The sequence below is a fragment of the Mandrillus leucophaeus genome, unplaced genomic scaffold (genome assembly GCF_000951045.1).
Source record: "Mandrillus leucophaeus isolate KB7577 unplaced genomic scaffold, Mleu.le_1.0 Scaffold535, whole genome shotgun sequence".
NCBI lineage: Eukaryota > Metazoa > Chordata > Mammalia > Primates > Cercopithecidae > Mandrillus > Mandrillus leucophaeus.
The window spans coordinates 1,124,901-1,144,167 of record NW_012105753.1 but is presented as its reverse complement, the minus strand read 5'-3'; the positions used below and the strand labels follow the sequence as shown (position 1 = coordinate 1,144,167).

The window sequence follows — 19,267 nt, the reverse complement described above, 5'->3', positions numbered from 1 at the left end:
AAAAAAAAAAAAAAAAAAAAATGCCACTTTAGAAACCAGTTTGGCATTCTGTACTAAAAGTAAATGTATCCTATCCAGTGACTCAGTGATGCTACTCCTGGGTAATATAACCAACAGAAGTATGTCGTGTGTGTGTATATGTACATGTTCATGATGGTACTTGAATGTTCATAGCAGCAGTATATGTAATAGTCCCTAAACACAAATAACATGAACATCCGAAGAATGAATAAATTGGGATACATTTATGCAACAGAATACTACACCAGCAATTAAAATGAATAAATTATAGCCACAGGCAACAACATAAATGAATTTCAAAATTGCAATATTAAACAAAAGAGGGCAGACACAAAGAATACACTGTGTATGATTCTATTTATATAAAGTTTTAAAGCAAAACTAATAGATGGTTATAAGTCAAGACAGTGGCTATCTTAAGGAAAAGGGTAGTGATTGAAAAGGGACAGAAGGAGAGCTTCTTGGGTGCTGATAATGCTCTATTCGTTAAAGGTGGAGGTTATATGAGTATGTTTACTTTGTGGTGATTTACTTATTTGCTGTATGTATTATGCTTATTACGCTTTTTTAATTTTTTCTAATATGTATTATGCTTTAATAAAAAGGGAAATAGATGTTAAACAGATGAATATTTCTCTGTGTAATCTACCTGTTTGCTTTTGTCATGAATTCCTAGTTTTCTCTGAAGTGACAAGTAATCTATTAAACTCCCAATCCTAAAAAGGTAATCTTTCAAGTAAAATACTTTTGTTATTTAGTTTTACTTGAGATATTATGCTTCTTGTCAATTTACTGTACTCCTTTTTAACTTATAACTGTACAAACAACTATACTATTTTTACAAAATGTAGTATTAACATAAAGAAAATGATTTGGCAAAATGCAACTATAAAAATATTTTTACCTGTAAGAAGCCAATCTGCATACACGTGCTAGGTAACTCTGGTGTCTCTGTCATAAAGTTTTCATACTCAGTGCTACCTGGAAACTGACTGCATCCTAGCTGTGAGCTGTGTCCTCTGACCATTACACCACTAGTAGCTGATCCTTTTACTTGATGTCCTTGAAACTCAACAGGCTACAGATAAATCATTAAAAATAAGAACTGCATAACTATATATTGACACATATATTCACAAAGTAAACACACAGAACATAATACATAATTCACTTTTTATTACAGGTAAATAATCACCAGGAACTAATGCTGAAAACCAGGAAATTCTCCTATTATCCTAAAACATATGTATGGGTAACAAATTCAAAAGGCATTGATTTAACTGCATTTAACCTCAACATTAAAAAGTATGATTTAGGCTGGGCATGGTGGCTCACGTCTGTAATTCCTGCACTTTGGGAGGCCAAGGTGGGTGGATCTCTTGAGGTCAGGAGTTAAAGATCAGCCTGACCAACACTATCTCTACTAAAAATATAAAAAATTAGCCAGGCGTGGTGGTAGGCGCCTATATCCCAGCCACTCGGGAGGCTGAGGCCAGAGAATTGCTTGAACCAAGGAGGCGGAGGTTGCAGTGAGCCAACTTTGCACCACTGCACTCCAGCCTGGGTGACATAGAGAGATTCCATCTCAAAAAAAAAAAAAAAAAAAAGTATGATTCATAGCCAATGAGGGGGAAAAAATGAATAAGTATAATTTTATTATAAGCATAAAGATGAGTATAATAATGGCTAAGCCAGAAATATCTAGTTGTTTCTCTATGCTTCCACTATATAATACACAACTATGCATTACATACAATACTGCATGTTATAGACTTTCAACTTCATACTACAATGAAGTTTCTCCTTATTTCTATACTAACTGTACTGTAAGCCCCTTGAGAGCAGAGACTTTTTGCTTCATCTAGGTACCACCTATATTTAACAGTGTACTTGGTATACAGGAAGCAATCAATAAACAGCCAGTAACAGGGAAGAATGAGAAAGAATGCAAACAGCATTTCTCTTTACTTAGGGGTTTTGTAAAATATCAGGCTCAACTGCAGGACGGGTGGTGGACTCTCTGCCTCTCAGTAGAAAGATGTGACATCCTACTGCTCTGAGAGCAAAGGCCTAAGAGTGTGATTCCAATGTAGACATGTTCCTTAGAGAGGTTCTTTCACTCAGTCTGTTTTCAGGCTTCAAATGGCTTTCTCTGCTGCCCCCTGGGGGGTTCTAGGATTTTTACTCCATACAAAGTAAAGCCTACCCAAAATGTGGAAAAATAAGACTGATAAGAGAGTCAAAGGAATGTAGATAAAGGATTAATTCATTTTTAACAAAATGACAGTAATATATAATTGAATATACTCTTATTCAAAAATGAAGAACTGTACATCACACATTTGAAAGAAAAATCTAATTTAAATGCCCTTTAATAGGACTTTGGTGGAAAATACTCTTCTGAACGTAAAAATAAACATTGTAATAAAAATGAGTCTCAACTGTTAAAGATTCTATGTTTCTGCTTCTGCTTTGTCTGATGGGTAATGTATACTCCCCACAAGGAAACAGGTACATTGCTTTCCTTTTTTTTTTTTTTTTTTTTTGGAGACAGAGTTTCGTTCTCTCACCCAGGCTGGAGCACAGTGGCACAGTGTTGGCTCACTGCAACCTCCACCTCCCAAGTTCAAGTGATTCTCATGCCTCAGCCTCCAGAATATCTGGGACTACAGGTGTGTACCACCACACCTGGCTAGTTTTTGTATTTTTAGCAGAGACAGGGTTTTGCCATGTTGGCCAGGTTGGTCTTGAACTCCTGGCTTCAAGTGATCCACCCGCTTTGGCCTCCCAAAGTACTGGGATTACAGGTGTGAGCCACCATGCCTGGCCAAAATAGGTACCTTGCCTTCTATGCTGCCATGTAGATCTCTTCCAGAGGTGTGTTGGGTTTTAGTAGTAGAACTGCTATTTACAAAACCCATCCATTTTTATGCTGTCGTCTTTGTTAATTTTTGACATAGAATAGGTAGCACTACTTAGAGCTTGGTTACATATACTTCTATATACTCAGAAGTATAAGTGGTAGAATAGACTATAATAAGTTAAAGGGTATAAAGATACTCATTTTTTTCCCCACGGAGTATTCATTAATTGTACTCTACATGGCTTTGTGTCCAACCCCCAGTGTATCCCATGTATGGAGGGATAATCTAAACACTATATTATTAGTTCATTAGTAGTATAGAGAAAGTTCAAGACCAAAAAGGGGATTGGGAGTCATTAAATAGTTTTTCTTGTTCTTAAAACCATTACTAACCTTCTGCTACTAACCTTCTGCCTGTGAAAACTCTGATAGTTTAGTTGTTTTTTTTTTTTTTAAAAAAAAGAAAGAAAAAAGAGAAGAAAATATAGTTGGTTAAAGAAATTGATGTTCTTCACAAATTTTACCTTAGGGTCACAGGTTTTTCTCTCTATTTGTTTAGGAATAACAGCTAGAAAAGCAGTCTCTTCTTTACTTCCCAAGGAAGAGAACTAGGATAAAATACCAGTAAGTTATCTAGTTAGCTAGAATAGTTTCACAGGTGGTTCATGATTTTGATGGGAAAATAATTACAAAACAAGTTTGCCCTGTGAAAACACACTTGCCATCTCTATCTTGCTTCTCTCTACACACACATACAAGCTATCTCTCCCTGGCAAAGGGGTACTTTAGCAGGCAAGTCACTATGCTAATTAATTTTAAAACTTAGCATGTTAGAAAATTCTGATTTTAACTTTTTAATTAAATCTTTGAACACTAGAAAAAAATGCCAGGCACTGCCAGGTGCAGTGTCTTACGCCTGTAATCCCAGCACTTTGGGAGGCCAAGGCAGGCAGATCACCTCAGGTCGGGAGTTCAAGACCAGCCTGACCAACATGGAGAAACCCCGTCTCTACTAAAAATACAAAATTAGCCAGGCGTGGTGGCATGTGCCCATAATCCCAGCTACTCGGGAGGCTGAGGCAGGAGAATTGCTTGAACCCTTGAGGCGGAGATTCTGGTGAGCTGAGATCACACTATCGTCCAGCCTGGCCAACAAAAGCAAAACTCCATCTCAAAAAAAAAAAAAAGAAAATAATGCCAGGTACATAATAAATCACCCGTCAAACCTAATACTATGTTAATGCAGATCACCTATTTTAAAATTAGCAAGAAATGAAAGGAAGAAAAATTGAAAAAGTGCAATTGACTATTTGAAGAATGAATCATCTCCTAGCAATCACAAAACACATGATACTGACAACAGCAACAAGTCATTTTTAGTTCATCAAGTAATATACAAAATAACCATAACTTTTCATATGACTTGGACAAAGAAAATGAATTCAACTACAAAAGTAATTGTTTAAATGTTTAACAAATGCAGAGAAAGAACACTTTCCCAATAGACTGAAGAGGTAAACTAGTATATTTCTTCAAATAAATGGTTACTTTCCTTTAATAACACTTATATATAAGCAAAACTGCCAACCAATTAGCTCTTAAAAATATTCAACCTATATTTCAGAATTAGAATTTTCTTTTCCTTTTTTTTTTAGAGACAGGGTCTTGTTCTGTCACCCAGGCTGGACTGCAGTGGCACAATCGTTGCTCACTGCAGCCTTGACCTCTGGGATCAAGTAATCCTCCTGCTTCAATCTCCTGAGTAACTGGGACTACAGGCATGTGCCACCATGCTACCTAATTATTTTTATTTAAAAAAAATTTTTTAGAGATGGAGTCCCGTTGTACTGCCCAGACTGATCTCAAACTCCTGGCCTCAAATGATACTCCCGTCTTGGCTTCCCAAAGTGTTGGGATTACTGGTGTGAGCCACTGTGCCAAGCCAGAATTACAATTTTCCAATATACAGTTTTCAGAATTAATTAGCATACTACCTTCTCTGCTGGAATAGTTCTTTTGCAATGTGTAGTTCATTATACTTTTAAAAATGAAGCAGAAGTGGCATTAAGGGTATCTTCAAAGAACATCCTGTTTTCAAAGTTCCTTCTATCACTAACATACATAAAGAGGTTGTTTCAGAGAGTTGTAGTAAGAAGAGCCATTACAAGCCGGGAACATGCCTATAATCCCAGCATTTGGGAGGCGGAGGTTGGAGGATCACTTGAGGCCAGGAGTTTGAGACCAGCCTGAACAATATAGTCAGACTCCATCTCTACAAAATAAAAAAATAAAAAATAATTATCCAGCCATAGTACTGTGCACCTGTGGTCCCAGCTACTTGGGAGGCTGGAGGAGGATGGCTTGAGCACTGGAGGTCAAGGCTGCAGTGAGCTGTGACTGTGCCACTGCACTCTAGTCTGGGTGACAGAGTAAGAACCCATCTGAAAAAAGAAAAAAAAAGAGCCATCACAAAAATACTAATGTATTCCTATTTTAAAGCTAAAAACAGATTTAAATAATTTTTATTGCAAAAGATTATTGAGACCTTTTCATTACTGTGGGATGACAGCATATTTTTATTGTCTTGTTAAGAAGAGGGGGATCACACTATGGCACATTATGGGGTCCAGGCTGGACTCTATCTCCTCAGCTCAAATGATCCTCCTGCCTCAGCCTCCTAAGTAACTGAGATCACAGGCACAGGCCACTGCTCCTGGTTTCAACAGACTTTTAAAAAATATGTGATATTTAAGTGGCAACTCATTCTAAGGGAAAAAATAGTGATAGTGTTATCTGTACTTTACACTTTGTGATACCTGTCCTTAAAAAATTTTAAACCTAGGCCGGGCGTGGTGGCTCACGCCTGTAATCCCAGCACTTTGGGAGGCCGAGGCAGGCGGATCGCCTGAGGTGGGGAGTTCGAGAGCAGCCTGACCAACATGGAGAAACCCCATCTCTACTAAAAAAATACAAAATTAGTGAGGCATGGTGCTGCATGCCTGTCATCCCAGCTACTCAGGAGGCTGAGGGAGAAGAATTGCTTGAACCTGGGAGGCGGAGGTTGCAGTGAGCTGAGATCGTGCCATTGTACTCCCACCTGGGTGACAAGAGTGAAACTCTGTCTCAAAAAAAAAAAAAATTAAACCTTATTTTTTCAAGTGAAAAAAAGACAAAAATGTGATCATTTGTAAGCTAAATTTTGTAGTTGCCAATTGTTTATAATTTTATATATGTAATGTTGTTACATAAGAATGAAAAATGGCAAGTAACCATAATACAGGTGTTTTCTTTTTATTTTGTTCTGTTTTAGGCAACAGAGCTGTAGGGGTAATTGTCAATGACTCATGGGTTTGGTAATGTTTGCAAATCTGCAAACTAACTTCATGGTAAATAATTTGTTATTTAACCAAATTATATTGATCATATAGTACATTTATACTAAATGAATATTACTACAAATGATTTCAAAAACTGACAATATATAATACAAACTTAAATTTATTTATAAACTTAAAATTACACGCCATACCTATATATACAAATATAATTTGGCAAATTTTTTTTTTTTTTGATACAGAGTCTCACTCTGTCACCCAGGCTGGAGTGCAGTGGTGTCATATCGGCTCACTGTAAGCTCTGCCTCCCAGGTTCACGCCATTCTCCTGCCTCAGCCTTCCGAGTAGCTGGGACTACAGGTACTTGCCACCACACCCAACTAATTTTTTGTAGTTTGGTAGAGACAGGGTTTCACCATGTTAGCCAGGATGGTCTCAATATCCTGACCTCATGATCCACCTGCCTCAGCCTCTCAAAGTGCTGGGATTACAGGCGTGAGCCACCGCTTCTAGTGGCTAATTTATATTTTAAATAACTTTACCTGCAAAGACTGAAGTGGTTCACTTAGTTCAACTTCATCTTCTTTTAGTACCTTAGGAAAAGAATATTAATTTAAGATAAACCAATAGGCAATAATAATTTAGAAAACAAAAATACAAATTTCGGTTAGACTTAAGAAATACTAGGGCCGGGCGTGGTGGCTCACGCCTGTAATCCCAGCACTTTGGGAGGCTGAGATGGGCGGATCACCTGAGGTCAAGAGTTCAAGACTAACCTGGCCAACATGGTGAAACCCTGTCTCTACTAAAAACACAAAAATTAGCTGGGTGTGGTGGTGCATCCCAGCTACTCAGGAGGCTGAGGCAGGAGAATCGCTTGAACCCGGGAGGAGGAGGTTGTAGTGGGCCAAGATTGTGCCACTGCACTACAGTCTGGGCGACAAGAGCGAGACTCCGTCTCAAAAAGAAAAAAAAAAGAAATACTAGAACACCATCACTAATATGAAATAAAAACTGGCCAGGCATTGTGGCTTACACCTCTAATCCCAACACTTTAGAGGATGGGGTTGGAGGACTGCTTGAGCCTATGAGTTTGAGACTAGCCTGGGGAACATAGTGAAACCTCATCTCTACAAAAAATACAAAAGTTAGTTATGTGCTGGCATGCACCTGTAGTCCCAGCTACTCAGGAGGCTGAGACAGGAGAATTGCTTGAGCCCAGGAGGTCAAGGCTGCAGGAGCCAATCACGCTACTACAGTCCAGCCTGGGCAACAGAGCAATAATCCGTTTCAGAAAAAAATAAATACGTAAAAAGTAAAATCCTGATAAAACAGTATTGTCACTTAGCAAGAATTTAAAAAGCTCGGAAGGGTACTAGTAAAAATGAAGTAAAATAAATATTCTAATTGTAAAACATTAAAATTTTTATATTTGAAAATATCATGGCCAGGCACGGTGGCTCATGCCTGTAATCTCAGCATTTTGGGAGGCCAAGGCAGGCGGATTACCTGAAGTCAGGAGTTCGAGACCAGCCTGGCAAACATGGCAAAACCCCATCTCTACTAAAAATACAAAAATTAGCTGGCGCATGGTGGCGTGTGCCTGTAGTCCCAGCTACCCAGGAAGCTAAGGCAGGAGAATCGCTTGAACCCAGGAGGCAGAGATTGCAGTGAGCCGAGATCACACCACTGCATTCCAGCCTGAGCAATAGAGCAAGACTCTGTCTCAAAAAAAAGAAAGAAAAGAAAAAAAAACAAAATATCAAGAACCCAAGAAAGAAAGTTGTTCCTAGCCTTCCAAATAATTACTTCTACTTCTGGAATCAAATCTAAGGAAAAAACTTAAAATGCAAACAATGATTTATGTGTAAAAACATTTATTAAAGGGTTACTTATAATAGCAAAATGCTGGAAATTATTTAAATGACCAAAACAGAGAACTGTTTGTCCAAAGCACAAGACAGCCATAGGATGGATGGTAAATAACTTTTAAAACATATGTTTAAGAAGAATTATTAATAATGTGAGGTAATACGACGATATTAAGGGGAAAGGATATAAAACTATTTATATACATCAATCTAACCATTTTTTTTAACTGGACACACAAAAAAATCTGGAAACATTAATAAATATTCTGAGAAATAGGGTAAGTTTTATTTTTCTCTTCACTGTTTTCTATATTTAAAAAGAAAAAAATCAAGATTATTAAAAGGGGAAAAAAGGACCAGTAACATAGAAAATAAAGAAAGATATAAAAAGGAAGCAAGTGAGGCCGGGCCTAGTGACTCATGCCTGTAATCCCAGCACTTTGGCAGCCTGAGGCAGGTGGATCACTTGAGGTCAGGAGTTGGAGACCAGCCTGGCCAACATGGTGAAACTCCGTCTCTACTAAAAATGCAAAAATTCACTGGGAGTGGTGGTGCACACCTGTAATCCCAGCTACTTGGGAGGCTGGGGCAGGAGAATCACTTGAAACTGGGAGGTAGAGGCTGCAGTGAGCCAAGATCGTGCCACTGCACTCTAGCCTGGGCGAAAGAGAGAGACTCCAGCTCAAAAAAATAAAAACAAAAATAAAAAGGAGGCAAGTGAAACATACTACTTGCTTTTGTTCCAAACATGTCTGTAGAAAGACCAGTGCCATATAATGAAAGAAGTGACCCTCCAGAAGTGCTAATGGCATCCCCATTGAGTTAGAAACAGTCATCTAGATGATTTATCCTAGAATTTCAATTCATCCTAATTAGAGCTATTATTTTTTATATAACTACCATGGTTCCCAAACTGTGCAACAAGGTACTCTGAGGTGGCACAATGAACTCACAGGAACTCCACAAGGTGTTTTACATGTAGGGAAACAGTGTCACCTGACATCTGTCTGACACCTAATGAACTACTAACTCCAGGTCTGTTTCTATATCAGATCTTGCTACATTTCTTTCAATGACATCACGCCTTTGTGAAGCTGAGTTCTGAGAAACCGCTATGATAAAAAGCAATTATCATGAGAAAATCAATGTGTAACAAGAAATAAGGTGGTGTTACCTAATCTATTCCAAGGTTTGAGAAGTCATATAGTGCCCAACAGAGGTACACATTCCATTAGTAACTGTGGGGTTTTTTTGTTTTTGTTTTTGTTTTTTTGAGATGGAGTCTCACTCTTATTGCCCAGGCTGGAGTACAATGGTGCGATCTCGGCTCACTACAACCTCTGCCTCCCGGGTTCAAGTGATTCTTCTGCCTCAACCTCCTGAGTAGCTGAGATTATAGGCACATGCCACCATGCCTGGCTAATTTTTGTATTTTTAGTAGAGATGGGGTTTCACCACATTGGCTAGACTGATCTCGAACTCCTGACCTCAGGTGATCTGCCTGCCTCGGTCTCCCGAAGTGCTGGGATTACAAGCGTGAGCCCCCGCGCCGAGCCATGTAACTGTGTTTTTAAACAAACAAAATGCTAACATAGGAAATACTTGAGTTGCTTAATACTACTAACTACATAATAAATGCAACTGTTACGTATTTCTTCTGGCTGAGGAAGGCAATGAAAAAATTAGATACAGGAGGAGTCATGAACCAAGATAGCCTGGGACTGTATTACTATAATTCTATTACAAATTATAGAAAGTTCTTATCAAAATAAAAGAACATACTCTTCGAGAAAAAACCTGTACCTGTTGAGAATCCTTGTGCAGATGAGGAGACTTTGGTGAAACTACTGTAATAAAGGGTTTCCTCACTGTAATGGAGAAAAGAAATAATCATATCATTGTTATATATAGCAGTACTCTAAAATTTAAGTTATTCTTAAATCTGAAGCAAGGAATATAACTTAAATTTTAAGATCAGATGATTTTGGTTAATTGTTCAATTTAGAAACTAGCATTTGAGGATTCACTGTACTGTTGTTTAGACTAAAACATTTTTATGATAAAAATTTAAAAATATTTAGAATGAAAGCCTTTTTACTTTCTAAGTCAATAGTAGGAATGTTTCCTTGTACTCGTTTTTTACACTAATTAAAAAATAAAAACTAACCCAATAGTTAATAACCTATGCTAAAAATGCTAAAAATGAAGTACTGGACAACTGTGAGGAACAAGAAAGTCAAGACTCCCAATATACTGTTGCTATGTGCAAACATAGACAAGAAAAACCGAGTCAGGCATGGTGGCTCAAGGCTGTAATCCCAGCGCTTTAGGAGGCCAAGGCAGGCAGATCACTTGAGGCCAGGATTTCAAGACCAGCGTGGCCAACATGGTGAGACCTTGTCTCTACTAAAAATACAAAAATTAACCAGACATGGTGGTGCACAACTGTAATCCCAGCTACTCGGGAAGCTGAGGCAGGAGAATCACTTGAACTCAGGAGGTAGAGGTTCCAGTGAACTAAGGTTGCACCACTGCACTCCAGCCTGGGTGACAGTGAGACCATGTCTCAAACAAAAGAAAAAAAAAAAAAGCACTTCATGCTATTTCTAGTCTATCTTAAACCCATTTTTACTATGGCTTAAGAAAAAAATTCTATATTCTAAAAAATTCACTCAACAATTATTTTCCAAGTGCAGTATGCCAAGCACTAGGGACATAGCAGTGAACATGACAAAAAAAAATTCCTTGAAAAAAGAGAGACACAAAAGACAAATAACTAAACCAGATAAATTCAGATTATGATACAAAAGGGTATCTCATTGAACAGTGATATGATACAGAATGATTTTTGATACAGGAATTGGAAAAGTTTCTCATGGGAAGTAACATTTAAGTTGAGGCTTGAAGAAAAAATTCAGCTATGACCAGGGTAAAAGTGTTTGAGTAAAAGGCTGAATACAAAACAGCAGAAAACTTGGCAAGTCTGCAGAATGGAAAGGAGTGCAGAGTGGCTAGTTTTGCCACCTTATCAGGTATCCATTTAAAAATAGAATTTTTTTTTTTTTAAAAAGTACATATTCAATCATCTCTCTCTTCTAAAATCACAAAAAGACTAATTTTAAGTGATAATTACGGCAAAAAATCATAGCTATAACTAGTGTAAACTTCATTTTTAGGCTATTGCTATCTATGATTTCATTATTTTCCTGCTAAAATTCAGAATAAAATAAACAATAATTTTGGAACTTGACATTTCTAAAAAGTTTTTTAAAAACACTGGATGAAAATTGATGTTGTTTTCCTTTACTGCCTTTGCTCCGGAAAAACATTCTAAATTAACATTTCTAAGCTATATACAATTATCTCACAAAAAATTTAGAATTTTAACACTTTCACACATTCTAAATGGGTAGCAAAAGTTATTCTTCTCGAATTTTGCTTTAAACGTCATAAAAGTACGTTATACCCCAGTGATTCAATCTTCTCAAACTGTCTCAAGCAACCAACTTAATTCTTTTTAGAGAAATATATTTATATCAAAAAAGCGAATTTAGTCGATCATTACTCATGGATTCTACCTACTCCCTAAAGTTTATTTGTAACCCCTAAAACAGTATTTGCTATACTTTCATTGTCATTTGCAGACATACGTAAAGCAGCAAAAAACGAATTGCCTGAAACGCATGTTCTCAAGGCAACACTCTGGCTTCTTGTTTTAGCTTAAGTTGTAAACAATTATTTTTCATGGCCATTTGGTGCCACATTTTTCATTTTTGTGCTATTTATTGGTAACTTCACTACTTAAAATGTCCCCAAAGAGGCCAGGTGCCGTGGCTCACGTCTATAATCCCAGCACTTTGGGAGGCTGAGGTGGGCGGATCACCTGAGGTCAGTTCAAACCAGCCTGGCCAACATAGCGAAACCCCATCTCTATTAAAAAAATAAAAATTAGCTGGGTATGGTGGCACACGCCTGTAGTCCCAGCTCTTCAGGAGGCTGAAGTGGAAGAATTGCTTGAACCGAGGAGGCGGAGGTTGCAGTGAGCCAAGATCGCCCCACTGCACTCCAGCCCAGGCAATAAACTGAGACTCTGTCAAAAAAAAAAAAAAAAGTCCCCTAAGAATAGTGCCGTCTAGTGTTCCCAAGGGCAAGAAGACTCTGATATTCCTTATGAGTGTGTTAGGTAAGTTTTTTACAGGTAAGTTACATGGCTGTTGGCTATGAATTCAATGTTAATGAATCAATAATATATATTAAATAAGATTCTTTAAGCAGAAACATACATAAAACAAGGTTATGTATTCACAAATTAATGAAAATGTTCTGACCACAGGCTTGCAGGAACCTAACCCTGTATTTCCCATAGGAGCAAGGTTTACTGTTTACTAATTATGTGTTTGCAGTGACTGCACAGAACTATTGCAAATCTTCAGATCAACTGTAATTTTCTTTCCAACTTGATGAGAGAAACAAGTTGGTTTCCCAAACTAATGTGTTTTTTTTTTGAGATGGAGTCTTGCTCTGTCACCCAGGCTAAAGTGCAGTGACACAATCTCTACTCACTGCAACTTCCACCTCATAGGTTCAAGCTATTCTCCTGCCTCAGCCTCCCAGTAGCTAAGATTACAGGTCCCCACCACCACACACGACTAATTTTTATATATTTTATTAGAGATGGGGTTTCACCATGTTGGCCAGGCTAATCTTGAACTCCTGACCTCTGGTGATCTGCCCACCTTAGCCTCCCAAAGTGCTGGGATTATAGGTGTGAGCCACCACCTGGCCTTCAAAACTAAATTCTATAATCCCTAAATCTTCACACTAGAACTTTATGTTCTTATATGGTATCATATAACTTTATCTACTCATATTTATTTTTCATTAAAGCTTTTTACTTTTTTTTTTTTTTTTTGAGATGGGAGTTTCACTCTTGTTGCCCAGAAGTGCAATGGCGCAATTTCGGCTCACTGCAACATCTACCTACCGGGTTCAAATTATTCTCCTGCCTCAGCCTCCCGAGTAGCTGGGATTACAGGTGCCTGCCACAATGCCCATCTAATTTTTTGTATTTTTAGTAGAGACAGGGTTTCATCATGTTGGCCAGACTGGTCTCGAACTACCGACCTCAGGTGACCCACCCATCTCGGCCTCCCAAAGTGCTGGGATTACAGGCATGAGCCACCATGTCCGGCTACTTACTTTTAATATTTTAGAAAACAAACTAACAATTATCTTCAAACTTAACTACATTTCAAATAATCATTTTAGTAGGTACAATAAGTTATGTATATTTTTCTCAGGAATCACATGAGATACTCAAAGTTCAATTTTACCTTTTGAAAGTAGTACACTGTTAACTTACATTCAAATGTATATTATTTACTATCATATTCTTTAAAATACAATGCTGTTGCCAGTGTACCATAAGTCAAAAGATCAATCACATACTGAAAGAAAACATTTACAACATATATCATAAAGGGCTAATATCTCTAATGTATAAAGAACTCTACAAATCAAGAATTAAAAAGCCAACATCTATTAAAAAGCTGGACAAAAGGGTAGACAGAAAAGATAGTTCATGGAAAAATATATACAAATGATGTTTAAATATAAGATGCTCAATTTCACCTGTAGTAGTAAAAACACAAATTTAAAATAACACTGAAAAGGTCAGAAGTGGTGGCTCATGCCTGTAATGCCAGCACTTTGGGAGGCCGATGTGGGTGGATCACTTGAGGTCAGAAGTTCGAGACCAGCTTGACCAACATGGTGAAACCATCTCTACTAAAAATACACAATTAGCCAGGTGTGGTAGACACACCTGTAATCCCAGCTGAGGCAGGAGAATCACTTGAATCTGGGAGGCAGAGTTTGCAGTGAGCTGAGATCACATCACTGCACTTCAGCCTGGACAAGAGTGAAACTCCATCTCAAAAATAAAAATAAAAATAAAAATAAATAAATAAAATAAAAAATACACTGAAAAGCCATTTCTCATCTATCAGATTGGCAAACATTCAAAAGCTGGGCAATACACTATTGGCAAGGCTGTGGAGAAACACCCAGTCTCATACATTACTCATGGGAATGAGAAATGATTAACTCCTATAAAGAGAACTTTGAAGTATGTGTAAAACTGAGGCAGGAGAATCGCTTGAACCCAGGAGGTGGAGGATGCAGTGAGCTGAGATCGCACCATTGCACTCCAGCCTGGGTAACAAGAGTGAAACTCTGTCCTTAAAAAAAAAAAAAAAAGACAGACACAATTATGGAACAGAGGAAAGAGGGAAAAGAACTCTGGTACAGGATTGGAGGTATCAATATGAACTCACTTTTTAAAAGAAATGTATTCCCTAGTACCTGTCCAAAAATGAATAATAAGAATAGATGTAATTAGCTAAGCATGGTGGTGCATGCCTGTAATCCCAACTACTTGGGAGGCAGAGGCTGCAGTGAGTCACTCCGGCCTGGGTGACAGAGTGAGACTGTCTCAAAAAAAAAAAAAAAATAGACATATACACACATATACGTACATATATATGTATATTTTTTGACATATATTAACTTAAATGTGCCAATATATGCTTATACATGCATAGAATATTTATGGAAGGATATCCCAGACGAAAACTGTAGCTAATTCTGAAGGGTAGACTGAGGGATGTGGTTGGATGGGGACTTTTCATTGGTATTATTCTCTATTAACATTGGTTTTACCAAGTACATGTATTACCTATTTAAACATTATATAATTCTTTAATGTAGCACCCAGAGCTATTATCTTCTTTCTTTATAGCTCTTTGAGCTATAAAGAAAACAATCCAAAATAGACACACAATTCTAACCTTCAGGACTGCTATCTGGCTCATATGTCTGTTGAGTTCCTTGCTGAAAGACAGTATTTTTCTTTCTCAATATTTCCAAACTGTCTAAAGCAGTACTGTGTTCAGATAGTGACTTTAAAATAGAAATGGTATTTACTAATCCAGAAAGTTCTGAAGAATTTCTAGGATTCCAGTATTGTTTGCCTTCTCTGGCAGTTTCAACCTCAACATGGTCAGGGGGTGGACTTCTAATCTTTCCCAAATCTTCAGGTTCAGATATATGTGCTTCTGTGTCTTTGGAAATAAGATTCTTTTTTCCCAGTGGGTAAAACAAAGAATTGGAAATGTGGGTATTTGATTTATCAAGTTCAATACATTCAGAGTAATTCTGATTGGTATTTAATAGTTGGACACTGTTGTCACTACTAGAAGTTGAGGGTAAAACATGTTCAACATTTTTGTCTAAGTCATTTCCCAAAATAAAATGCTGAGGTTGAGCATCTTCTGAAAATAGATTACTGTTTTCAGCAGTCTGATTTTGAATATGAGGAATATGTAAATTCATGTTTATATCTTTAGATTTATTCGGGAGTAAAGCAAAATCATAGTTATTTCTGACTTCTTGAATAGGTTTATTAGAATCTTCTTTATTATCTATGTGTACAGCATCAGTCCACTTGAAAGATTCAAAATTGCTCAATGTGTCACTATACTCCTCTATTTCTTTTCTAGTGTTTTCAGCTTTACAATTTCCCATGTCAAAACCCACATAAGTTTTATCACAAAACTGTGATGGCAGAGTCTCTTTAACAGGAAATGTCACTGTAGGTTTGCCACTAACAGATGTTAAGAGTGGCAAATGTTTACCCTCAATCTCTTCACAGTTTGTATTCTCAGACCTCTTCTGAACACATGAATTGCCATCATTAACCAAAATGTCCTTTACCCAACTCTCTGAATCCTGGGAAATTTTGTTGCTTTCCTGTGATTCCTCCTCAGTGTCACTGGTCTCAAAATTGTTCAGATTAAAAGTTACCTCCAAAAATGGTTGTGTTACATTACTCAGTGATTCATGAATACTATTAAGACTTTCATTATCCATTTTACTTTCAGAAATCATGTCTGTAATGTCATCAGAGATTCTAGAATTATTACTAAATTCAACTTGGAGATGTTTCAGTTCTGGCAGAGATGACTCTGATTGTTCATACTCCTTTTCTGGTGTTCCACATGTATTTACCTCCTGAGCATTTTCTTTAATGAGAACTGATCCTTTAATGCAGACCTTGTCATTTTGATTAAAAGATATTTTATTATCTTCTTGAATGTCAGATTCTGACAATGTACTATCATTTTCTGCACTGCTACAGGTAATCTGTAAGCTATTGCTTTCACTGAATGAAGGAATTTCTAATTTTACTTCCTGATTCCAGGATTGATCATTATTACCGACTGACTTGTCTACATTATACTTTTTCCCCTCTTCAGCACATGTTTCAAAGAACTGTGTATTTTTTTGTAATGAAAGGTCTTTCAAATTATAATTTATATCATCTTCCTGGGCCTTGGTTTTCCTTTCTGTATCATTCCCATCTACAGTAGAATGTATAGGTGAACTCTGTGAGGATAAATACATGGCCCACCGGCTTTTATTTCTCATGGTATTTTCTGATTGATACTGGTAGTATAAATTTTCTGTGCTCTTCATCTCAGCACACTCTTCCTGTTGAATTAGGTGCTTCGGTTTAGTAGCAATTTTTAAACTTCCCTGTGGTTGTTTTTGAGGAAAGTGCTCTGTCATCTCAGAATTTAGTTCCTCACATGTACTAGATGATTCAGACTTCAGAAGAGCTAATATCTGTGCTTTGCTTCTGATGTTTTGTGAAACTCCTGAACAGTGAGATGCCAAACTATCTCTTTTCACAGGCTCATTGGTCAGTAAAGAGTCTGAAAGCTTATTTCCAGAATTGATAGGAGAGCAAAAATACTTTTCTTCACACAGCACTTCTGGGTTAACCTGGAAGGATGGAGAAAAAACTGAAGAAAAATCCATGGCATTTCTCTCTCTGTTCTTGTAAGTCACAATGTTCTCAGGGTCTGCCAGTATATTATTTACATCTTTATTGCCAACAGTAGGAAACAAAGGAGGCATGCTGCAGAATGGAGAAAAAATAGTAGAGTCAGGTTTCTTAGCGTCATGTGATGCAGCTGATTCACCACTTTCTGTAATAACCATTTTCTTCGGAACCTGACGTGGTCCTTGAAAATCCTGAAAATATTAAAATAACTGTTAGCTGTACCATTACCCATAAAGAAAATGTGAAGTGAACTGGCTAAGAAAAAAAAAAAAAGACGAAGGAGTGTTTCTGCTTTGCCTAAGGTAAAGTAATATTTCAGATTTAAAGTTTGTTAAAGTACATTCATTTGTAGTAAGATTTTTCAAAGTAGGGTTTACTTCCTTTCTACCTAAGTATACTATGAAGTGCCCTTTGAACGACAGAGGATGGTAACTTCGAAATTCACTACTTTTTGAGACAATTTAATAAATATATTTTGATGTATTATTTTCCACAGTAAAACTTACAGTAAACTTCCTTTTTAAGCCAGAGGGCTGACATCCACGAGATCGGCCAGAGGATATAAATCTCCTTGAATTTAACTCTGGTGCTTCTTTATTGACATTCTGCTTAACAATACCTATGGCTCCAGCAACTTTAACCTCTTCAACTGTGATTAAGTATCGATCACTTTCTAAGTCATCTCCAGGTTTCACCTAAAAGAATAAATGTCAAAATCACATACATCTAATTATTTGATTATCTATGTATTCCAGGATGCTCACTAGCACTAAGACACAATGGGTGTTCAATAAATAGGTGTTGAATGAATAAATCAGTAACTAAAGTCTTCAATTATTTTTTATTATGTACTCGTTAACTATCAATAAGCACAAAAAAGGACAATAATATAATTTTTAAATTTCTCTAATTTGTTTATTCAACAACACATATTAGAGCTAGGTGTGGTAGCTCACACCTGTAATCGCAAGACTTTGGGAGATCAAGGCAAGAGGATTGCTTGAAGCCAAGAGTATGAGACCAGCCTGGACAAAATATTCAGATCCTGTACCCACAAAAAATTTTTATTTTAAATTAGCCCGGACTGGATGGGATGGCTTATGCCTGTAATCCCAGCACTTCAGACACCAAGACAGGGGGAATGCTTGAAGCCAGGAGGTCAAGACCAACCTAGTCAACATAGCAAGACCCGTCTCTACAAAAAACTTTTTAAAACATTAGCCATGTATGGTGGCATGCACCTATAGTCCCAGCTATTTGGGGGGATGGGGTGGGAGGATGATTTGAGCCTAGGAGGTCAAGACTGCAGTGAGCGGTTATCACACCACTGCTCTCTAGCCTAGGTGACAGAGTGAGACTCTGTCTCAAAAAAAAAAAAAAAAAAAAAAAAAGAATAACAGATTACATGAATAAATGAATAAAATGAATAATGAAAGAAATAATGCAGCAAATACAGTCATTTCTCATTATTCACAGTAATTATATACTATGAAGTTACCTCAAACACTGAATTTAGCAGCATATACTGAACCACTGCTCCTAGGGGCAACACAGGGTTAGGTTCCTTGGTGCCTCTGGTCACAACATTTTCATCAACCATTAAATACATAAACTTGTGTTGTATGTGTATCTCTTTAAAGATACCTTATTTAGTATATACCGTTGATTCATTAACACTGAACTCACATCAACAGCACTATAACCATGCCTGTATGAAGCTTATCTAACATATGCATATTCTCCAAAAGATATATCACAGCCTTCTAACTCTTAGGAACACTGTCTAGACAGCACTTCAGCACGAGGCTTGGGGACCATTTTAAATGGCAAAATCACTAACAACAACAACAAAATCCCCACAAAAATGTAAAAAGGTGTGCCCCTGAAAAGACCATGAACAAAGGACTTGTTTACAGCATGAGAGCTGAAACAAGGCGGAGCACTGCCTTGCTTGGCCACAGCCGGGAACAGGCAGGTCATATGACTCAAATTTTTTGCTGCTCTGTGATTATTTGCAAGTGACCACAAAAATACCACAATGATTTATTTTAGGGTTACAAATAAATGTTAGAAAGGGGGCAAACTTTCAACTACGGAATCCATGAATAATAAATAAATAATAAGCAATTATTTACGAAAACAGCTTGCTCAGGTGAACTTATCCAGTGATGATAAAAAGTTAGAATGAAACACAACCTTAATGCAGTGATGATACATACATCTTTCCTGTGCTAGAAGGTGTGTGCATATGTGTGTGTGTGTGTGTGTGTGT

The 19,267-nt window shown here is 37.3% G+C and overlaps 1 protein-coding gene across 1 annotated transcript in view; it reads right to left on the bottom strand.

Moving 5' to 3' along the window:
- ZGRF1 (zinc finger, GRF-type containing 1) overlaps positions 1–19,267 on the bottom strand; it is a 102,901-nt gene that overhangs the window by 67,367 nt on the left and 16,267 nt on the right. Inside the window, exons 5-10 of the mRNA XM_011997288.1 lie at positions 17,502–17,690; positions 14,939–17,186; positions 9,894–9,958; positions 6,762–6,812; positions 3,409–3,492; positions 926–1,099 (exon numbers count right to left, since the gene is read on the bottom strand). Of these exons, the coding sequence (XP_011852678.1) occupies positions 926–1,099; positions 3,409–3,492; positions 6,762–6,812; positions 9,894–9,958; positions 14,939–17,186; positions 17,502–17,690 (2,811 nt within the window). The remainder of the gene's footprint in view (positions 1–925; positions 1,100–3,408; positions 3,493–6,761; positions 6,813–9,893; positions 9,959–14,938; positions 17,187–17,501; positions 17,691–19,267) is intronic.